This window comes from Megalobrama amblycephala, linkage group LG17 (assembly GCF_018812025.1).
Source record: "Megalobrama amblycephala isolate DHTTF-2021 linkage group LG17, ASM1881202v1, whole genome shotgun sequence".
In the NCBI taxonomy this organism is placed as follows: Eukaryota; Metazoa; Chordata; class Actinopteri; order Cypriniformes; family Xenocyprididae; genus Megalobrama; species Megalobrama amblycephala.
In genome coordinates this window covers 8,252,617-8,274,420 of record NC_063060.1, presented here as the reverse complement: position 1 = coordinate 8,274,420, position 21,804 = coordinate 8,252,617, and the positions used below count along the sequence as shown (strand labels likewise).

The window sequence follows — 21,804 nt, the reverse complement described above, 5'->3', positions numbered from 1 at the left end:
AACATATTTTAAATGGTAATAATATGTTATATAAAAAGTATGTTATAAAGGATAAATATGTCGCTTAAAGCTTAAACTTATACATACTTTTTGTAACGTCCTTTATAACACCCACTGTACTTTTCTGTTATAATCGTCAGCTTTATTACACAGAGGACAGAGGCCCTGTCTGAGTTTGCAGAGACAGAATAAACTACCTTATTTGACCCTGCAATTATAATGGTCAGTGGTCACGCATGAAAAGTTTGCAAACATAATAAAATACGCTGGTTATGTAACAGATGATTATCTACTGTAGTTTCGTATTCACTCGCCATGTATAGCGTGCTTCGCTTATGCACAACCCCTCGCGTGTTTATACGCAGCCTACAGCCCCACATGTCATTCCAGCAGGCTGCAGAGTTTGAGCCCGGGTCGCAGAGCACCTGCCCCCGCTGCTCACACACACGCCTAACCCGGTGATCCGTACTCGGCCTGGAGGCCCTGTGCATGCAGATCTGGCTTTATAAGAGGTTATTTGCATGCTGCATTCACCGCATGCATTAAAACACAATCCATCTGCCCACAAAACGTAGGAGTCCAATCATGCAACTAAACATAGTGACCCTCCCAGCCCATGCCAAAGCTTCTAGACACACCTCTTTTCCCCCTCTCTCTTTTCTCTCTCTCTCTCCGTGTTAAAGAGATACTTGAAACGCATGCGTTTGCATTCACGCACGGCTAAACCCCACTAACGTGCTGCGTTGTTTTTATTACTCACGCGTCAAATTTGTTGTTCATTATTTTCTAGGTGAGTGTCTATATCCGCTCTCGCGCCGACGGCAGCCCCGTCAATTCCGCAGCAACGGCGGCGCGCACTAGTGGTGGTGGCGGGCGCGCGCATAACACCGTGGTAGGTGACGCGCACGCTGTACACTTAGTGAATATCTGTATTTTGTTGCAGAGTGGAACTTATCCTAATCTAATAAACATTTTGGTAAATAGATAATGTAAAAAAAAAGGCTAAAGGTTATCCATGATTTATTAAATGAAGTATTTTGCATTTCCCCCACAATGACAATACATATTAAAAAAAGTAACATCTTTTTTGTTTATAAGGCCAAGTAATGCCATGTAATGTTGTGTAAGCAAAGTCTTTGGGGAACAGATGATAAAATTACATAAAATTACTGTTTACATAAAGTATGAATAGTTTATACAAGAAAGTTGTATATAGACTTCTCATTTATATGCATGTAAATAATCCTATTTGTTTTAGGAATGACAAATAAAGTAAGATTCAAGTATTTAAATTCAAAATAATTTAATGAATATTGCTACACACATAACAGACACGCACAGGAGGAGGAAAGGGTCACACACACACACAACAGTATATCTGCTTCATATAACGAGTCATTGTGTGGCGGCTCCAAGGGCTGGACCAGGGCGGCAAGTTCATCACTAGCGCGGCACTAACAGGCCTGCGGATCCTCACACACACAAACAATTAGCGCTCATGGAGGCCGACGGGGCAGTGCCTGCGTGAGGCGCTCCAACTCTGCAGCACACTTCAGAGAGAGCTGGAGCTTCAGAAGAGCCGTGGACTCTTTATTCAATCAGTGTCTACCCTTCTTTTGCCAATAACACCCCCATATTTATTCATCCTCTGCATCCTTTTTTTTCTAACAATCTGATTCTGTTTTGCATTTCTCTCTTTCTGGTCTATCTATCACAGTAACCTTAAATATAAAGTAGTACAAATTTTAGCTGGAAATTCAACAAAGTAAATAACCACATGGTAATGTCTGTTTTTAGATAATCTAGTAAACAAAATACTTAAAAATAAAAGGTACTTTTCATTTGATTATTTTCATCTTTGCTTTGCAGCTTGGACAAAAAACAAAAGAAAAGATCATTAATCATAAATCTGTGATCATTCATAATAAATAAATCTGACATCAATACATAGTTATAGTACATTACAGTTAAAACAAAAGTTTTTTATAATAATCTTATAAAATGTATCAATACAACACAATATTCTGAGTAAAATCACACATCAGTGAATGCTATATTAATGTGCCAAGTTACTTTGCGACAGAGTTGCCTGAACCACTAGTCCACTAATCCTGTATAATTAGGCTGGTTTCAGATTCACATGACCCAGATCTGGCATGTTTCTAAGGGAGTGGTTATTGGAAGAATAGTCGACCAGTGTGACAAATCCCTACAAGTTATATACCATGATATATCCACTGCTGATGGTTTTTGGGAGATGTTTGTGGTGAGTGATTTGCACCAACGGCTCCCAGTGGACAAGACTATGCTCAGGCTACATGCTACACACCCTCTCATGTGCTTTCATCTCAACATGAGCATCTGATCCATTTCCCCAGACTATCATCTCATCACAGAGATACAGGAGACCTGTGAGAGGAAAGGGAAAGAAAGAAGAGAGATGTTACAAAACTAATGGTACATTAGCTGCCATGAAACTACTTACAGTGGAGAGCAGTGGAAGTACAACAAAATACAGAACTGTCAATTACAGAAATGGTACAAACAGATAAGCAAATAAGTAGTTATTTAGCAGGCTGGGGGAAAAAACATATAAACATAAATTAATGCTGTCGATTTAATGCGTTAATTAGATTGATTAATTAATTATGGTAAAAAATAATGCATTTAAATTTTTAAAGCATTTAACGCACTTGCCCCGCCCCAGACCTATGTAGTTAATCTGACATTTCATACAGTTGATTGATGGCGAATATGAAGCAGGGCAACAACTCACTGTGCGATGAAGCCAATAGAATATAGTTAGAATGTAACTAAAATTCAAGATATGGGGGCAAAAAGTTGTCGTCTCATATTTAGATCATACGTGTTAAGCAATATAACACAATAGTAGCGAGTGCACTATTACACGAGTGCTGTTTTTGTCCCATAGCCAATATAAAAAAGTACAAATGCAATGCTGATTTTATACAACAGTTCAGTAAATAAGAAGTTAATATTGTGTTATTTTATTGTGTATTTTGTTCAATTTTGCCAATAAAAATATAAAGAAAAAGCAGAACTGTTCATCTCTGTGCAATGCACAGCAGTGTTTTTCATTTCTGAATCCGTGAAACCAATAATTCAGCGGACCATTCATAAAAGACTTGTACTTGAAGCCGCGCTACACAGACCGATCAGTGTATGACATCAAAGTACAGCCAGAGCGATTCAAAAGCAAACAGAGCCATCTGCTCTCTAATCGCTCTCGCGGTACTTCGATGTCATACACTGATCAGTCTGTGTAGCACTGCTTCAAATCCAACAAGCCTAAAAAGAACCATTTATTTCACTCCTGAATGAATCAGCCGTTTGAATGAATCAAATGAATGAATGAACGACTTAACCATTAAGACATTTACCGCCACCTACTAGCAGTTTTAGTTTCTTATTTAGAGTCTAATTTTATTTAAAGCTGCACTAGCCCTAGTAGCTAAAAGCTCATGGCTTGAATGTGAACTGAAAATGAGATTGATGAGAAAGATTGTTACCTCCTGCACGGCATGGCCCAGAAGCTCTTGACTCTGCATTGCTTTCCTGAGGAGGTTGACAACATTAGCACTTTACTCAATCAGAGCCAAAGATTCACATCCAGCAATGTCAAGCAGCAAAAATTTCTTAACATGAAAAAATATTGTACCCGTTTTTTGTTTTTAATTTGTCATTGTTCAGCATTGGTCTTTTTAAATTCTAATTACAGCAAGTTAACATCATTTATTGAAGAATGGCTATATATACACAAGATTTTATTAACATCCATGACCTTAAAGTGCATATTGCAGGTTTAACATTTTTTTCGAGATGAATATATAACCTTGTACAAAAATACCATATAAAAAGGTACTGCAGGGTTTAAAATGTTTTGCGAGACATAAGGGCATTCATTTAGTAGATAAAGTGACGGTCTCTGTAAAAACCGCTTTTTTTTCAGCGTCGCGTCATTTTACGTCACTACAGGGAGATGTTCGCAGAGCTCTGTGTTGATTCAGTGCAGAATATATTGGTATTTAGCAACAGCGGCCGTGAATCAGTGTGTTTTCGGTAGTTTTTGTATTCTATTTATCATCGTAATGGTAAATTATTGTGTTTGTGGAGGTTGCACAAACTTCAGCCTGTCAGGACATCGAGTACAGAGGTTTACTAACAAGAAAAACTACGCTGCTATCTTCTGTGCCGGGGTTCGTTTTGTGCAGGTGAAGAGACGGGACTTCACTTCTGCATCTGCGTCGAAAAACGCGTTCATTTTAGACTGGAGGATTATGATCCTGGCGATATGATGGAGTTCAACATTGTAATACTACTGTAAATGATTATATGAAATGAATAAACTTACACACGCTATGCTTCTTCACCGTTTTTACTTGAATCAATTTCAACACTGATGAATACAAATTATGTACACATGCATACAGTCTCACACTCACACAAAACAGTTTTGAATGATGTGCTGGTAATGTAAAAACTCCAATTTCATGCATGCCATGTAAACTTATATATACATTCAAGTTCACACAACTACATAATCACGGCGTCATATACATCCTCACACAACCAGTGAATGGGCACGGAATAAACTCATAACACAGAATTAATGAATAAAGGATAACATGAAATACATACAGTAAGTTATAACACTATATGTTTGGCCGCCGGCGGGAGATATGACCACGGATCCGTCAGAGATGCAGCTCGATGAAGACTTACGGTGCACATTTTAAGTTTTGTGTTTGATTATTACATTTGCTAACTACCAAATCAGTCGTGATGATGAGAAACGGCTATATGTGTGGACGGATATTAACGCGTGTGACATAGCTACGCTTGATCAAAGTTTATTCGTTTCTGTTATTAGTAATCAGTTAGGCCTACTCCTAGATGACCAATAGCTTTGCTATTGCCTGATTCATGATAATAATCTGTACAATATTGTGATCTGAGCACATGTCGTTAACGTTATATCTATAAGCTAACACCGATCTCGGTCCTGTTCTCCACTGCTTCTCCTCACACAACAGCTCAATTTGTCTCTTTTGACCGTTATTCTGTCTAATTCTGGCCTGTCGCTGCTCTCTTGTAGCCTGACTACGTCAGACTTCCTACTTCCGCTCAATTTCATTTCGCTTCTGTACTCAGTCTGATACAGCGTCAGAGCTTTCTGTTTCCCACCGGTCTGGAAACAGCCGGGCCAATCAACGAACAGAGGGCGGGCTGAGAGCCGTGACGTAGTGCTAAGCGCCGAGTTTTACATTGTAGGTTAGAGAAATCGAAAACCGAAACGACCGCGGAAATGGGAAACGAGACACGGGATGCAATTCGCTCTGTTATGGAGAACATTCAACTCTTTTTCAAACTGAAGCCAGAACAAGAAGAGTGTTTGATAAACATTCACTCCGGTATTTCGCTCGCATCATCATGTGTTTACAACAGGTTTACAGTGGAAGTTCAATCATAGATTTGAGTTCGATGCATGATGTCTGTGCTTCGATGCGGCATAACATACGTCATAACTAAACGTATCTGATTGGCTTACGGGTAACCAATGATTTTAAACTTCAGACAAGCGCGACCTAGCGAGAGAGAAAACACTTCTCTATTATGCCATTCCAGACTCTGTCTACGAAGCAAAGTGAAGTAGCAGAGTCTGGTATTACCAGGCTAGCTCTCTTGATCACATAGCAGGCTAATTGTATGGCTGTGATTAGTTATACGAGTATAAATAAGCATTTACAATTTCCTCAGCATCCGAACTGTCATTGCGATCCATTGTTTTCCTATAGTTTATATTGATCGCGTTCCCTTCAGTGACGTCACGTCCGATTTGGCATTTTTCAGATGCGGAAGTAAAATTCTCTCACAAAAAACGACTCTAGAAGCCTATGTAGCGTATTTATGCGTGTTTTTTCAAGAAAATCTATTTCATACATTATTTTTCTACACATTGAATCACTAAAGCTCTAACCTGCAATATGCCCTTTAATCAAAAACTTAAAACTCCCTAACATTTCCAGGTTTCGTATATAATAGGAATCTTGTGTAGTAAGAAGCCCTTTAAAGGTGCAACAAGTGATTTCTGAGAAATGCTGTTGAGAGTGGACTGGACAGAACACCACAACTTGTAGCCAATCAGCAGCGAGCAAGAAAAGAGAAGGTTGATAGGCATTACAAAAGAGAAAAGGTGAGATGAATATCACTGGAAAAAGAAGGGTTATGATCAGGAAAGAGCTTTAGGACTGTCAATATTAGAAAAGATTTCCAGCATTGAAGAGACCTCAGCAGCAAGGCCTGAAAATGGACACAGAGGTTGTGTATTTTCTGCTCCATACATGAGTAATATTGGTTTTGCTGTTTCACAGAACCAAGATATGCTGTTGTTGTAATGCCAGCAATAGTAACAGGGCAGTTTTTAGTGTCATCTGTGCTGCTGGTGACTAACAAACAAATCTTGCTTGTATATATATTTGTGTACTGTATGTTCATTTTTTGTTCTTCCTTGTCGTTCGTTCTTCATCTTCACTTTATTTTTTCTGTTAAGCTTTATTTGGCTTTGCTTCAGCTATGATAAAGAGACATCCGCTCTTGCTTTGTGTTTTCAATGCTTTTGTGTTCTTTTTGCGTTTGCGTTTTTCCACCCATCTAATATTTTTTTCATTACCATGTCTGTTTAGAGGCTCCGTACTACAGAGTGTAGGCAGAGTGCTTACCGATGTATCCTACGAAGAAGAGTAAGAGTGAAGTGAGCGTTGAGTTCCGGCTGGTAGGTAGAGGGAATTACGACATACTCGCCCCGCTGTAGATGGCAAAACACACTGACCTCCTGGGAGTGGGCATGAGGTACACAACTAACCACAGGACACATGGAACCAGGGGTTAACAGGAAGCCAGAACCACTGTCAGGTACCTGGTGGACACATTAAAATATCATGAAGGCATACCAAAACATAATCAATATTGAATGTTAGACACCTTCACCAAACTAATACTAGAACAATTATGATTAAAACTGAACACTTTTAGCACAATAAACACAACTCAGCTTTTTAGCAGTTTAGTCATATTATAAATGCCTCAAAAATTATTAGAAATGAATAATTACTGACCTTATAAATATGAAAGCCGATGGCATGGAGGGCATTTTCTGGCCTGTTTTGGCATAGAATGACCCTTATGTTGTTACCTCCAGGGTCATAGGTCACAGTAAGGGGTATACGGGGGTTGTGTCCATGTGTGGCGAAGTTGCGACTTCCTCCAGCAGTAGAACCAACGGACCAAGAGCCATGAGAGCTGATGGTTTCCCACTCACCCTCTGAACCGTGCTGAAGAGGAGGAGGAGTTGATTTCATCACACTGGAGAGAAAAAAAGCAGACATTTTAGGCCAATAAGATGGTTTTATTGCATCATATCGCATATCTAGATGAAGTTTGATATGGCCACTAATAATTGGTGTCATTATTATACAGTATATTTATACAGTACCGTTAAAAAGTTTGGGGTCAGCAAGATTTTTCTAAAGAAATTAAATTTTTTATTTAGCAAGAATGCATTAAAAATGACAGTATTTATATTGTTACAATAGATTTCTATTTTAAATAAATGCTGCTCTTTTGAATGTTCTATTAAAAAATTCATGAACAAAAATCATGGTTTCCACAAAACTATTATGCAGCACAACTGTTTTCAACATTGATAATAAGAAGTTTCTTAAGCACCAAATCAGCATATTAGAATGATTTCTGAAGGATCATGTGACACTGAAGACGAGTAATGATGCTGAAAATTCAGCTTTACCATCACAGGAATAAATTACATTTTAAAATATATTAAAATATTATTTCTGATTAAAAAAAATGCAACCTCAGAGACCATAAGAGACTTCTTTTAAAAACATTAAAAAAATCTTACTGACCCCAAATTTTTGAACTGTACAAGAGGTTCAGTACAGTAAGTATGTCTTTGTGCAATGACCTGAGAGAGGTAGAGCAGGAAGAATGAATTCTCAAGAGGAAGCGGCCCTCTACTCCCTTCAGGAATGTACTTGGCACCAGCAGGTAAAAACCAGGATTCAGGTGAGTGTCTACAACCACTTCCCGATCATACGCATGCGTGTGTGACACAATTGGAGGCTTGTTCAGTGTCCGTACCAAGTTAAAGTGTTTCTTATCCACCTAAATATATTAAATACAACATATGACATAGTGTAATATGTAATATCACTCAAAAATGATTGTTTTGTGACTCTCTAACCTTCCACACATGTAGTGCAATGGCCTGGAGGTGTGGATGCTGCTGAGTGCCGCCCTCTGCTGGTCGTTCAGGGCATCCGTACTGAAGCAAAGACAGCAACACTTCTCCTCTCTCGCACACTTTCAACCAGAACTTAGGGTTGCTGCTAAAAGTGCTGTTGTTTCGGCAACCGCCTGCAGAGTGACCTTTGACCCAGTGGCCTCCAATCTGGTGGCTGTGGATTAGAAAGCTTCCTACATGAAGGGAAATGACACATTAATAAAAATATTATTTTATAATATAAAAAATTATTATTTTTAGACTTTCAAATTATTCACTAGATATATAATTTATAAAACAGAAAAGGTCTGGTGATGTAAATGCTCTAAGAATGTACAGCCAGAACCTGTGTAGATGCTTTGGAGGTGTCCTGCATCACTGACGGGATAGCCCACAGTGACCTCATCAAATTCCTGCTGGAATTCTGTCAGGTCCATCCAGAATTCCCCCGCTGCCGTGCGGCCCCGTAGAGCCTGAGCGCAGGAGGCCTCCAGAGAATCCATCCTGATCCGCTGTAGAGAGAGACAGACAGAACCTCTCAGACAGAAGCTGCATTTCCATTATTGCCAACATTTGAGCAGTGTTGGGGAAAGTTACTTTTAAACGTAATGCATTACAATATTGTGTTACTCCCTAATAAAGTAACTAATTGCGTTACTTTTTATTCAAAGTAATGTGTTACATTACTTTTGCTTTACTTTATCTCACCTGGGCTGGGCTTGCTTGTTTGTTTTTTAATAACAAAAAAGTTCTAATTTTGGCAAAAGTTAAGGTCCTTTCAAACCAAAGGTGAAATGAATAAGCCTCAGGCTGAAGGAAATGCATATTTACACCTGTACAGTAGAGGGCGCAGCTCAAACTAACCTTTCAGTTGTGCTTTCATTCTGGATTAAAGAAGAACAGGATACAGGAGACGGAAGTTCAACACTCTTATTTCTAAATCTAAAGTAGTTCCTTCTTATTAGTATGGTTAAATTGTATCATTGAAGGTCAGCAGCAAAGATATTGGTTAATTAATAAAGTGAGATTAAAAACAAAGTATATTTGTGTATTTTAATATATTTAAATATTACAGGTTTGTGTAAAATTCTGAGATTGCATTTCACTGTTTTTATTCATTTCGAGGAATACTGAATGTTTTTGTGCAAGTAAGATGTTGCATGTTCACATTTAGTCTAGAATTACACTGCACTTACTCTGTTTCTCTCAACATGGGGACAGGAGAGCTGTCAGTCAATAAATGTGAAAAAGTAACTTGCGTTAGTTATTTAAAAAAGTAACAGATATTTTGTTGTAAACGGAAAAAGTAATGCGTTACTTTACTAGTTACTTGAAAAAGTAATCTAATTACGTAACTTATTACAAGTTACTTATTACAAATCAAATCACATCACAAGTTACTTGTAATGCATTACCCCCAACACTGCATTTGAGTGTGATTGTCGCATGGAACTTTCAAATAGGCTGTGAAGCATTTTCTCCTATATTTATTCATATGGTAAAAAGAATAATGTTATCCAGCCACACAAAACAAATGACCACCAAAAATTTTGAAAGAAAAACACTGTAGCCTCTAGTTTCTAGAGACAATCAAGGTATAATAATTATTTCAAACATAATTATTCATAACCACTCATTTTACAGAAGTAGAGTTTAAAGAATAAAATTTTAGTGGAAAAATATTGTTAATTCTCACTTTGTTCTTCAATAACATCATAATTTTGATTAGGTCTGGCAGTTGCATTCAGTCTAACCGCAGAAGTTCAAATAAGTCAACGCATACAAAGCTCAAATAGTACTGTTCAGCATTATAAAAGAATGACTTCCGGCAACACACAGCACTGAAGTTACTAATAAAAGTAAAATAGATAAAAAAAAAATTGCAATGAAGACCCTTATTATTGTGTTAGATATATTTAATCAATCTAAACAGATATGAAAATTTACAATTATAATAAATTGTTCAAAAAAACATCTATTTATAATACATATATGGAATATAAGGTAAAAAATGGACAAGTATGTGATCATTCAGCATGTATTTCCCTCCATACCTCTCCCTCCAGACCCCGGCCCAGCTCTTCCTCCCCCAAGGGTTTCGTATCCTGATCAGTTCCACTTGTTCACCTGTAGTCGTGGTCACATTTGTCCACTCCATCACACTCATGGCGTGGAACTGGCCAAGCTCTGGGACGCCTGCAGAGAGAGGAAGAGAACAAACACATTACTACAGCTAATACAGTACATCATACCTGACTGAGAGAGGCAAAATTAGGCAAAAGTACCTCTTTATAAAACACCTTATAATGTACTAGCAGATATTTTTTTTCCATTTTTATTGCATAAATGAATACTGCAATATTTCTCACCTCTTTCCTCATTAAAAACATTGAGGTATGTTAGCAAAAATACTTCTATGTGAAACTTCCATAAGGAAGAAGCACCTTCCTCTAATACTTCCTGTGGTATTTTGTGAAAGATTTTCTGTGAATTGTAAAGTTACCAGCAAAAAATTCAAGGTATAAATTAGGGAAATTCTAAAATCTAACCATAACTATTAACAATTGCTGTGAAAGTCTATAATCACTCCCAAATAGTGTTATCATTAACTAAAACTATTAAACAACAGTTTTGTTAATTGAAATAAAAATAAACATTAACTGAAAGATTAAAAGATTAAAAAATACTAAAATTAGATATGTTGCCTTTAATATCTAAAATATTAAAAAAAAGAAGAATAAAAAAGAATGACAACAAAATGATTAAAACTTTAACTTTAAAATGGAAACTGAAAATATAAAAATAAAATCTAATTCCAAATATTAAAAAAATACTATAATTGTATATTACAGTAATAATACTAAAACAACATTGCCTGGCTCTGTCAAACAACAGTTACTTATTTGTCACGGCAAGTCACATAGTGTCATTATTCAGATCAAGTCAGTTCAATGTTGTTTCAGGTCAGTTCAATAACTGTCAGTTAAAAGTTAGTGTAAACATCCAGCTCAATTCAGTTCAAACTGAGCAGGCCGAAGGCTACAGCGGCAATAAACAAAAACTCCTACAGGTGACAGTAGTGGAGAGAGAGTAAAAAAAAAAACCTCTAGGAGAAACCAGGCTCAGGCTGAAGGCCAGTTCTCCTCTGGCATAAATGAACAAGAACAGTGCAAGTACAGTCTTTGTGGACTGATATTATTCAAAATGTTAATTTCAGCTTTTTCTGCTTGGAGATTGGGATTATGGGGAATTAGGTGAGAAAAAAGTTCTCCCTCACCTGTGGAGGCGCTGTGGACACAGCAGCTGATGGCACATCGCTCCTTCAGCTCCAGTGAGAGTTGAGAAAAACTCGTCCCGTTAGCTGTGTGTTGAGTCTGGGTGTCGTTGGGCTGTTGTGGTGACTCCGCCCCTTTTAGACTCCATCGTACCACTATGGTTCCGCTCAAGTCCACCATTGCCTCACTCACTTGGCCTGCCCACAAACGCTCATATGAACCATGTAGCCTAGTATGAAGAAGAGTTAACAATGCTTCAAATATTATGATTATTAGTTCAAACATCAAATCAATATGAAATTTTATATTTCACAGACATCTTTGCACCAGCACATACTTGGCATATGCTTTCTCCAAAAGTGCTACCCAGAATGCCCTAAGGCTCTGGCATCGTGAGAAGCAGAGAGTGTCATTGATACAGGGCAGCCGGTCATCCACCCGTACCTCTATCCAATGTCCGTTACGCCAGAACCGGCACCGGAACTCACCATGATAAGCACTGTCATCCCACAAAGGCTGTTCCGGTGGAAATACCTGATAACAAACACAAGTTTAGTAATTTCAACTTTATGCAAATGAAAAGCGAATCTCGCGAGTGACAAACAATAGTGAAGAATGTGGAGCTCACGTCACCGTCTCGAATGGACGGAGCAGGCAAAACAGGACAAATTTCAGGAGTGATTTCATTGTTTTATATGATTTGACTAAAACCCTACATAATAAAATCATACATGGAAAAGAAACTGTCGGTAGTAGTGAGTTTGATTCATACATTGATAGTTTGTGTGTTGTTAATTATATGATGTTTAGCACTGCTGCAGTTCATATTACAATTTCCCCTGTATTATGGGACAAGAAAATTGATTATTAAATCTGAATGACATTTAATTAATTTTTGACAGTATAAGCGAGTTTAATCCGTTGATTGATCGATCGTTAATCTGGTTAATGATTTAATACACTGAGCACTGCTGTGGTTTACATAACAACAGCAGAATGTTACTTTTAATTATTTTAATTCCAATTCCTAACTGAATGACATAATTGCATTAAAAATGGATAAATATAAAACTGTTGATTTAAAGATGTTGATTATATATAAAAATAGTATATATTGTTTTTAAATTTACAGTAAGCAGTTTCAGAAGGAGACTCTGTTACATCATTCACAGGGCTTCAATGGAGTGAGCGGATCTTTTGGTGTGATTTGCTTGTCGTGGTTGTCTGATTGGAGAATCACAGTTAACACAGTGTCTACACTGGACACGACAAAATGCCTTGGTTCCCCTTGTCAGAAGTAGCATGAGTGTTTGAAGTACATCAGAAATTGAAAGGGCCATCAGAATTTGCCACACCGCATCCAGTGTAGACAGCATTACTGATTATAATGAATTCTATTTGCTTTTGATGCGTCACGCCACTTGTGGCTGATTTTGACACAGTGTGATGTATTTTTCATGAGGAATTCCAATTTTAAACATCATTATTTTAAAAATAAGTTGAAATAACGCAGGCTGATATACCATAATTTAACAAGGTTTAACATAGGTTGTTAATTTAACATAGGTTGTTTAAAAGGCCCACTGAAGTGAATGTGTTAACGTAATTTCAACTGAAACAGGAAGACAGGACGAGATATATCAAAACAGCCCCGCCTCTTTTTTAAAAATGCCAGTAGCGCTTTGTTTATATCACAGCTCGGCCAGAGCCGCTGAGCTTGGTAAAGCTTTGGCTTCCTTCTAATTTCTAACCGTTTCTCCTCCAAATCTCCTCCATATTTCTTTAAAATATATAGCTTTGTCTGAAATTAAATTGTGTCCGAACATTTTGTGGTCTGTGCCAACTCTCGCGTATGATCCGCTCTGTGCCTTCGTGTCTCTGGACCGGAGCGGACTGCTTGCGCTGCAGCGGTTCATGTGACACTAATGCAAAAACAGACTTCATTCACATCAATGAAAAGCAAATTTACACTGTCTGAAAAATCTAATTTACACCTCTATATAGCCATTCACCATATAGAAATTACTAAATGTGTGAACAAATGACCCATTTCAGCCACAGCTTCGGCGTCAGTTTATAGTGTAGGAGGACTTCAGATTCTAGAGAGCATTTAATTCGACAGAAGATCTGATGAGAAGTGCGTGGTGATGTCAAGAAAATCTGTTATACATTTTTGCAGAAGTGAGAGACTAAGTTTGGAACACACCAGCTTATTCATAACCTTAAAGGCCCTTATATACTTCAAACGATACTGAAGAATGAACTGATGTGATGTCATTTTGAACAATATCAGGCCAAAATGAAGTTTGTTTTGTGTTTGTTTTGCGAATTCATAACGGCTTGCCAAAGCACACTCTCAGGAAAAGTTTGTTCCAGCTGCAAAACACCTTAGTACTAACATTGGTCCGTGCCGATAACGAAACAGGAGGTGTGCGCTGAGGCTCCGCCTTTTTTCACGTGGAACCCTTCTCTCTGACTCATTTCATTACTCGAGTTTGTTGAGGTAAGATCTCCGCGGGTGAAAACATGAACACGCTGGGTAGCTGCTTTATAGTACAAAAGGAATTTATGCTTCTGATGAATGAGGCACTGACATTGTTTTTCATGTTTGAAACGGTAAAGCTGCTAGCATAAGTGCTATATAAATAAACGTGACGTGACTGGAGTGCTAATTTGCAGAGCTCGTACTAACACACCAATGTTGTTATGATCAGACGCTTTGATTTGTGCTTTCTATAAATGCTCTCTATAAAAATGCTTGCCGTTTTCTCATTTTTGTTGTGTTTATTTTGTTACTGAGAAGAAAGTGCACGGCGCATATTTACATAATCATCAAACCGTCGCTCTCAGCAGTGTGGGCGGCGTCAGATGTTCATTTACAGTATATCGCAGCTCACGTATTTCGAACTTCGTTTTACTCCTAAACAAAGAACGAAAAAGAACTTCGCCTGAAGTATACCGGGGCCTTAAGGCTAACATATTCATACTAAAAGCTAAAAAATGAAAAAAATTCACTGGGATTTTAAGGTTTATATGTTATCATTAAAAATCAGTTCCTCTATGGAGAAAATAAATGGGATTTTTTCCGGAACCCGACTCTTGTACTCTCTTAAAAGTACTTTTATTTCTAAACATTTTGGTAAAACATCTCACACATTAAACCTGACAGTGTTCACCTTGTTCAGAAGATGCTGGTTCTTGAGTAACATGGAGCAGGCACAGAGCAACCAGCAGTCTCCCAGAATGCCTTGCTTTGGGTGGGCCTCCACAGGGTCATTGGGGAAGAGTTGAGGCTGCTTGCAGATGTCCTGTAGTGGAACCAAAATGGTCAATATTCATATTCATGCATTTTATTCATATTCAAAATGGTAAAAATTCATATTCATGCATTTATTCATATTTCATGTTAATCATTTAATTATTTATGGCTTATGATTGATCAACATTATCTTTGATTTCATATATTCATGTACTCCTACTCCATATTAATCCTCATCATATTGTCAAGTATTTATTCTTCATTGTACTCAATTATGGTTATTCTTCATTGTATCTTCTTTTATCTTTAAGAGTATGTATGCTTGCTCTATTCAATTGTTCAAGTGTTCCAATGTGGCAGGTTATGACACGTTTGTGGTTATACTGGACATCTGCCAAGCACTGCAGAAGTGATGATGTTTTCAGAATTAGTTTCTCATTTGAACTTGATGTACCTTTGTATGAAAATATGTGTTTCCATCTCTGCAGACATGCGATAATGCAAGATCTAAAATATTCTTTTAAAGGTGTCAAAACAACACCTTCTGTATCTATGTTCATCTATATTTGACATTTGACCAGTCACCCTGACCTACACATGACGTTACACCAACTATGACATACTGGATATGTCTGTTTAACCTTTTCTTACTAGACCAAAACATAAGTTTAAGTGGAATGTAAGTTTTCCTATGCTTATGGTATATAACTGACTGGGTCTTTGATAGTTTAGCTTTTTATTTTTTGCTCTTTATGCTCTTTTCTACTTTTTGCCTCTCCTTCTGCTTCTACTTTCTGCTTCTGCTTCATCTCTTCAACCTCTCATTTTATTCAGCAAATATCTTAAGTTTGTTCCTTCTCTATGATCTTCACTCTTCATCTGTTAGATACAGTACTCTGGATTTTATTATAAACTATTATTTACTTGATTCATTTGTTTGTCTCTATAATTTTACATTTTTACTTAATAAATTTGTTATTCCTTATTCAAATTTGATCTCTGACATAATCCTTGCTGGACTGCCTGGATCTCATTGGATCAGTTTTTGCATCACCTGGGGGATACAGACACACAGGTTTGTTTTGCTATCCAAGTGAGGACATTCCATAGGCGTAATGTTTTTTAAACTGTACAAACTGTACATTCTATCCCCCTACACCACCCCTACCCCTAAACCTTCCCATCACAGAAAACATTCTGCATTTTTACATTTTTAAAGCTATTTTAAATATGACTCATGAAATGTCCTCATATTTCATCTTTACGTTGTAATGCCAGTGTAATACCCATGTCATTATACAAAATGTGTCCTCATAAATCACACACACACACACACACACACACACACACACACACACACACACACTGTTAAGCCAGTCTGTGAAAATCTGTAGTCTTGTATTCACTTACTGAGCGCATTTTTCCCATATTCATTTTGATGTCACACAGTCTTTAAAATTGTGATAGACGCCAAGCTATATGACAGTCAGTTCTTAAAGAAGGTCTTCATGTGTGCTCACCGGAAACGAATGAAAGAATGACTTTAGTATGTTACCTGTGGGCGGAGCCATGTGACATCACCCACCAATTTGGAGAGGGGCGTGGTGTAGTCACTAAAGATTGAGGAGTCATCAGCAGGAAAGTCCGGGTCCACAAACAGTGAATGGTGCTCAGTCTCCGTCTCCATGGCAACCAGACCGGCTTCACTCCTGATAAGAAACGCTAACAGTAACAATCACTCATGCGATAACATGAGCATGCTTTGCGTTTTACTTTTAAGACTAAAAGTCATCAAAAGACTGTCAGTGAGACCATTATCATAACCTAACTGTCTTTGCTAGTTTCTGCAAATGTGTTACTCAAAGCAGTAAATCAATAGCTGAAAACTAATTTGTCCTAAACGACAAGTTGTTTTCCAGTTGCGCCAGTCGTGTAGACGGTCTTTATTTGGATTTTTTTTTCTTTAGTGATGAACATGTTCAGATGTCAAGCATCAGAGTCAGCATTAGCCTAATCATAAATCATACAGACATACGTTACCGTCAGGTCAGCTGGGTTGATAAAGGGTTAGACATGCTGCTGGCGGCTATAAATGACACAGCCAGATCGAAGCAAAGATATGCATCTAAATCCAGTTTTATCATTCTTGCAATTGCATGCCATTACTATGTGGTTGTTGAAACACACTCAAAGAAACATAAACACCGCACCAAAGCAATTCATCCCATTACCGGAAGGACGCGCACGCCGTGGACAGCGCTGTCATCCGGGGCGGAGGAGGGAGCTGCAGCAATCGCGCCCCCTTCTGGAGCTCCTCAGAACTACCATTAAGCGATTCGAAATGGGGCTACGTGAAGGTCTTTTCTTTAATTGTTTTTTTTTCTGTTCCTTTGTATGTTAGCATTCTTATACGACTTTTGGTGGTAAATAAAAGTATTTCAAGGATATTCTTCATTGATGTTGTCTCTATAGTAAAGAAGAATTCTTTATTAGAGCAAAATTTTTCACTAGGTGAAAACAACTCTACAACTCTACAACTGAGGGGCAGTCTTACAGGCTCCAGATCTATAGCAGACACACCCTGGCCCTGCTGTAAAGTACAGCCTCCTCCTGTATAAATAATCGTCCAAGAGATGTGAAAGATGCAGAGGCTTGTCTACTGAGCACCTTCAATCTCAGGTATGAGGAGTTTAAATTTAAGTCTACTGAATATTACAAATATCTTTAAAGAGTTTAAAATCCATTCAGATAAAAATATGACTATGAATTACATTTACTAAAATATTATATTATAATATTTTATAATATTATAATAAAAATGTATTACTGTATTTGTTTAGTACAAGCATTAAAATAGCAGACATTTTTCCCGTTCAGTTTTTTTAAAATGTTAATATTAAAATCTAAAATTCAACATAAAAAGACAACATTTTGCCATCATTAAATTGACATGATCCAAATAGTATTTACAGTTTATATGTTTGATATTCAATGTTTTGTTTTGGATTCAGATTTTGCCATGGGTGCCATGAGACTCTGCTTCCTTCTCTTCTGCCTCTTCCTGGTGAGCGTCTCTTCTGTGAGAAAACTTAACAATATTGATGACTTGAGAAACAGTGGCTATGGAAGACCTCGTCCACGTCATGGACTCCAATTAATTTTCTGGTTTGCCCAAAGAGTGGTTGTTGATCAAAACAACAATCGTTTCAGTTTGAATTTTAATCCTATTGAAGACGTCTATGGATTTCATTTGTTTCGAAATAGAGAGGTCATTCTTCCCTCATTGAGCTCCAGGCAGAGTTACTATTCTGTTGGTAATCTAAATTATCGTCATGCTAATGCATTGCCGGAGTATGTGCGGAGGTTTTACAGAAACAACAATTTACCAGAAAGAAACATGGACAGGCTTATGATCTCTTTGGAAGAAAACAGTTCATACAGGACATCCAGGGTGTTTGTTACAGCACATAACCGAAACAGGAATGACTTTAATTCTTTGGAGACTTATGAGATCGATCCTGCACTGATCTTGCAGATCAGACAAACTTATCCTTGCAATAATTATGTTATTTCCAGCACCTCAAACCATGATGATGAAGATGATTATACAGAAGAAGAAAGATGCAGTCAGTTTTTGACAGCGACAGGGTATAGCAGCAACACCTGTAAAAACCCGAACAACCGTCGAAAGAAACGCTCACCCTATCCCCAGTGCAATGCATATGAGGAAATTAAACTACAGATTAAAACAACTACACAAGGTTACTCGAAACTTATATGGGAGAATGTACCTGCTGACATAATGAAAAACCATAAGTATGTATACATTGATATTTGCCAAAACACTTATTCCAGTGATCCTAATCAAGAACCTACACAGGTCAGGAAAACATCTTTTCTAATTCATGAATCATCTGGGGCTTTAGATACTTCTGTCTCCCTGAATGATGGTCTCCAACCCCGACTGCGACTGTACACATCACGTTCGAATTATTATTTTACCGAACCATACTTTTGGTATGGACCAGAGTTTGATGGAGCTAACAAAGTGATCCCCATTAGAATAAAAGGGTTTGATGCTAGCCTGCAACTCTATGCTAAACATGGCAAAGCCTGTGCTCGACTCTACATCAAAAAAACCTTCAGTGACTGGAAGAATGTTCTTTCCTACTCATGGGTTGGGTTCTACAAAAATTCACAAGATAAAAATGATGGCTATGACACATATCAATATGCTGTAAATTTTGCAATGATTGACAACACTACCATAAAGAATTATGATATTTACCAGTACGATTCCAGTTTGGCTATGGCTCCTGGCGTTCAAATCCGCTTCCTGCTGGACAAAAAATATAACAAAGTTTTAGCACGAACTACGCCCTGGGAGAGGGATGAAAAAGTGACATCAGTTTGTGACAAAGGGAATCTTCAGCCTAAACCCTCATCAACCTGGTCTTATCCAGAATTCTTTTATGAACCAGAGTTCTATGATGCTAACAATGTCCTCCCTATTAAAATACAGAATGATGCTGGTCTGCAGCTCTTCACCAAAGATGGTAAAGCCTGTGCTCGGCTTTATATCAAGAAGTCCTTCACAGACTGGAAAACTACCTTCTACTACTCATGGGTGGGGTTTTACACTAGTTCACAAGAAGCACATAAATATTACAGCACATATCAATATGCTGTGAATTTTGAAAAGATGGGGGATAGTACCAAAAATTTTGATGTTTATCAGTTCAAGTCTGAATTGGCTATTGCACCCGGAGTACAGATCCGTTTCCTGATGGACAAGAGCTATGATAAAAAATTAGTGGAAACTGAGCCCTGGAAGAGTGGATAAAAACTCACTATTAATAAATCAGATTATGACAAACCATAAAAGCTTTAAAGCAGGATAATATCGTTCTAACAGTCTGAGCTCATCCAATCTTATATGTTATGATTTTTAACAATCTGCTGTCTGTGTCCTGATAAGAATGACAATTATTACATTATTCTAACATTACACTGTTAATCACAGATCTCTCTAATATACTGTATCTTAATTTGTTATTAACAAAATAATTATTCTAAATGATGTAAAATGTTAACAGTAATCTTGCCATTTACATTATTATAAAATATTAAATTTTATTGAACAATAATGTGACATAGCCTTTCTTTGCTTGTTTTATACAGCTTATTAAAATGCATCTCAAATGAAAATGAGTTGAGTCTGTGTCCTTGTTTTGATATTCCACTAGACAAAAGTAAAAATCCAAAGGTGAATAACTGTATTTTCTCAAGCAGTGGTTTTATATGTTGGTTTTAAATGATTTTGTAAATTCCATTGTTCCACATGCTATAAAGGGGATACATTTATACAGTTTATTAATTGCAATATTTGTTCATCAAACAAATGACTTTGAAATTATTTTTGTATTTAGCATCATTACAGTATTTTGCCTCTCTGATGGTCATAAATGTGGTGGATGAGCAGGAAAAGTCATGTGACTGAAATGAATAGGTGTCAGTTTGTTATATAATACAACAGTTTCTGCATATTATTTACAGGTCCTTCTCAAAAAATTAGCATATTGTGATAAAGTTCATTATTTTCCATAATGTAATGATAAAAATTAAACTTTCATATATTTTAGATTCATTGCACACCAACTGAAATATTTCAGGTCTTTTATTGTTTTAATACTGATGATTTTGGCATACAGCTCATGAAAACCCAAAATTCTAAAAAAATTAGCATATTTCATCCGACCAATAAAAGAAAAGTGTTCTTAATACAAAAAAAGTCAACCTTCAAATAATTATGTTCAGTTATGCACTCAATACTTGGTCGGGAATCCTTTTGCAGAAATGACTGCTTCAATGCGGCGTGGCATGGAGGCAATCAGCCTGTGGCACTGCTGAGGTGTTATGGAGGCCCAGGATGCTTCGATAGCGGCCTTAAGCTCATCCAGAGTGTTGGGTCTTGCGTCTCTCAACTTTCTCTTCACAATATCCCACAGATTCTCTATGGGGTTCAGGTCAGGAGAGTTGGCAGGCCAATTGAGCACAGTAATACCATGGTCAGTAAACCATTTACCAGTGGTTTTGGCACTGTGAGCAGGTGCCAGGTCGTGCTGAAAAACGAAATCTTCATCTCCATAAAGCTTTTCTGCAGATGGAAGCATGAAGTGCTCCAAAATCTCCTGATAGCTAGCTGCATTGACCTTGCCCTTGATAAAACACAGTGGACCAACACCAGCAGCTGACATGGCACCCCAGACCATCACTGACTGTGGGTACTTGACACTGGACTTCAGGCATTTTGGCATTTCCTTCTCCCCAGTCTTCCTCCAGACTCTGGCACCTTGATTTCCGAATGACATGCAAAATTTGCTTTCATCCGAAAAAAGTACTTTGGACCACTGAACAACAGTCCAGTGCTGCTTCTCTGTAGCCCAGGTCAGGCACTTCTGCCGCTGTTTCTGGTTCAAAAGTGGCTTGACCTGTGGAATGCGGCACCTGTCCACCTGTCTGACTCAGTCCACTGCTTCCGCAGGTCCCCCAAGGTCTGGAATCGGTCCTTCTCCACAATCTTCCTCAGGGTCCAGTCACCTCTTCTCGTTGTGCAGCGTTTTTTGCCACACTTTTTCCTTCCCACAGACTTCCCACTGAGGTGCCTTGATACAGCACTCTGGGAACAGCCTATTCGTTCAGAAATTTCTTTCTGTGTCTTACCCTCTCGCTTGAGGGTGTCAATGATGGCCTTCTGGTCGGCAGTCTTACCCATGATTGCGGTTTTGAGTAATGAACTAGGCTGGGAGTTTTTAAAAGCCTCAGGAATCTTTTGCAGGTGTTTAGAGTTAATTAGTTGATTCAGATGATTAGGTTAATAGCTCGTTTAGAGAACCTTTTCATGATATGCTAATTTTTTGACTTTCAGTCGGTCACGTTCGACGTACGTC

General features: G+C 37.8%; 2 protein-coding genes across 2 annotated transcripts; one reads left to right on the top strand and one right to left on the bottom strand.

Moving 5' to 3' along the window:
• Positions 1-1,284: 1,284 nt before the first annotated feature.
• On the bottom strand, positions 1,285-17,142 carry LOC125251187 (calpain-10-like). The gene is given in 14 exon segments (XM_048164150.1): positions 1,285-2,409; positions 3,531-3,576; positions 6,741-6,937; positions 7,137-7,383; positions 8,003-8,202; positions 8,282-8,514; positions 8,667-8,819; positions 8,822-8,832; positions 10,375-10,516; positions 11,598-11,824; positions 11,933-12,129; positions 14,772-14,903; positions 16,410-16,563; positions 17,086-17,142. Coding segments are annotated over 14 exon segments (2,001 nt in total). The 5' UTR covers positions 17,121-17,142; the 3' UTR covers positions 1,285-2,382.
• On the top strand, positions 16,987-20,043 carry LOC125251189. The gene is made up of 3 exons (XM_048164154.1): positions 16,987-17,211; positions 17,366-17,533; positions 17,866-20,043. Exon 3 carries the CDS (start codon positions 17,874-17,876, stop codon positions 19,695-19,697), a length of 1,824 nt encoding a protein of 607 aa, XP_048020111.1. The 5' UTR covers positions 16,987-17,211; positions 17,366-17,533; positions 17,866-17,873; the 3' UTR covers positions 19,698-20,043.
• Positions 20,044-21,804: the final 1,761 nt, after the last annotated feature.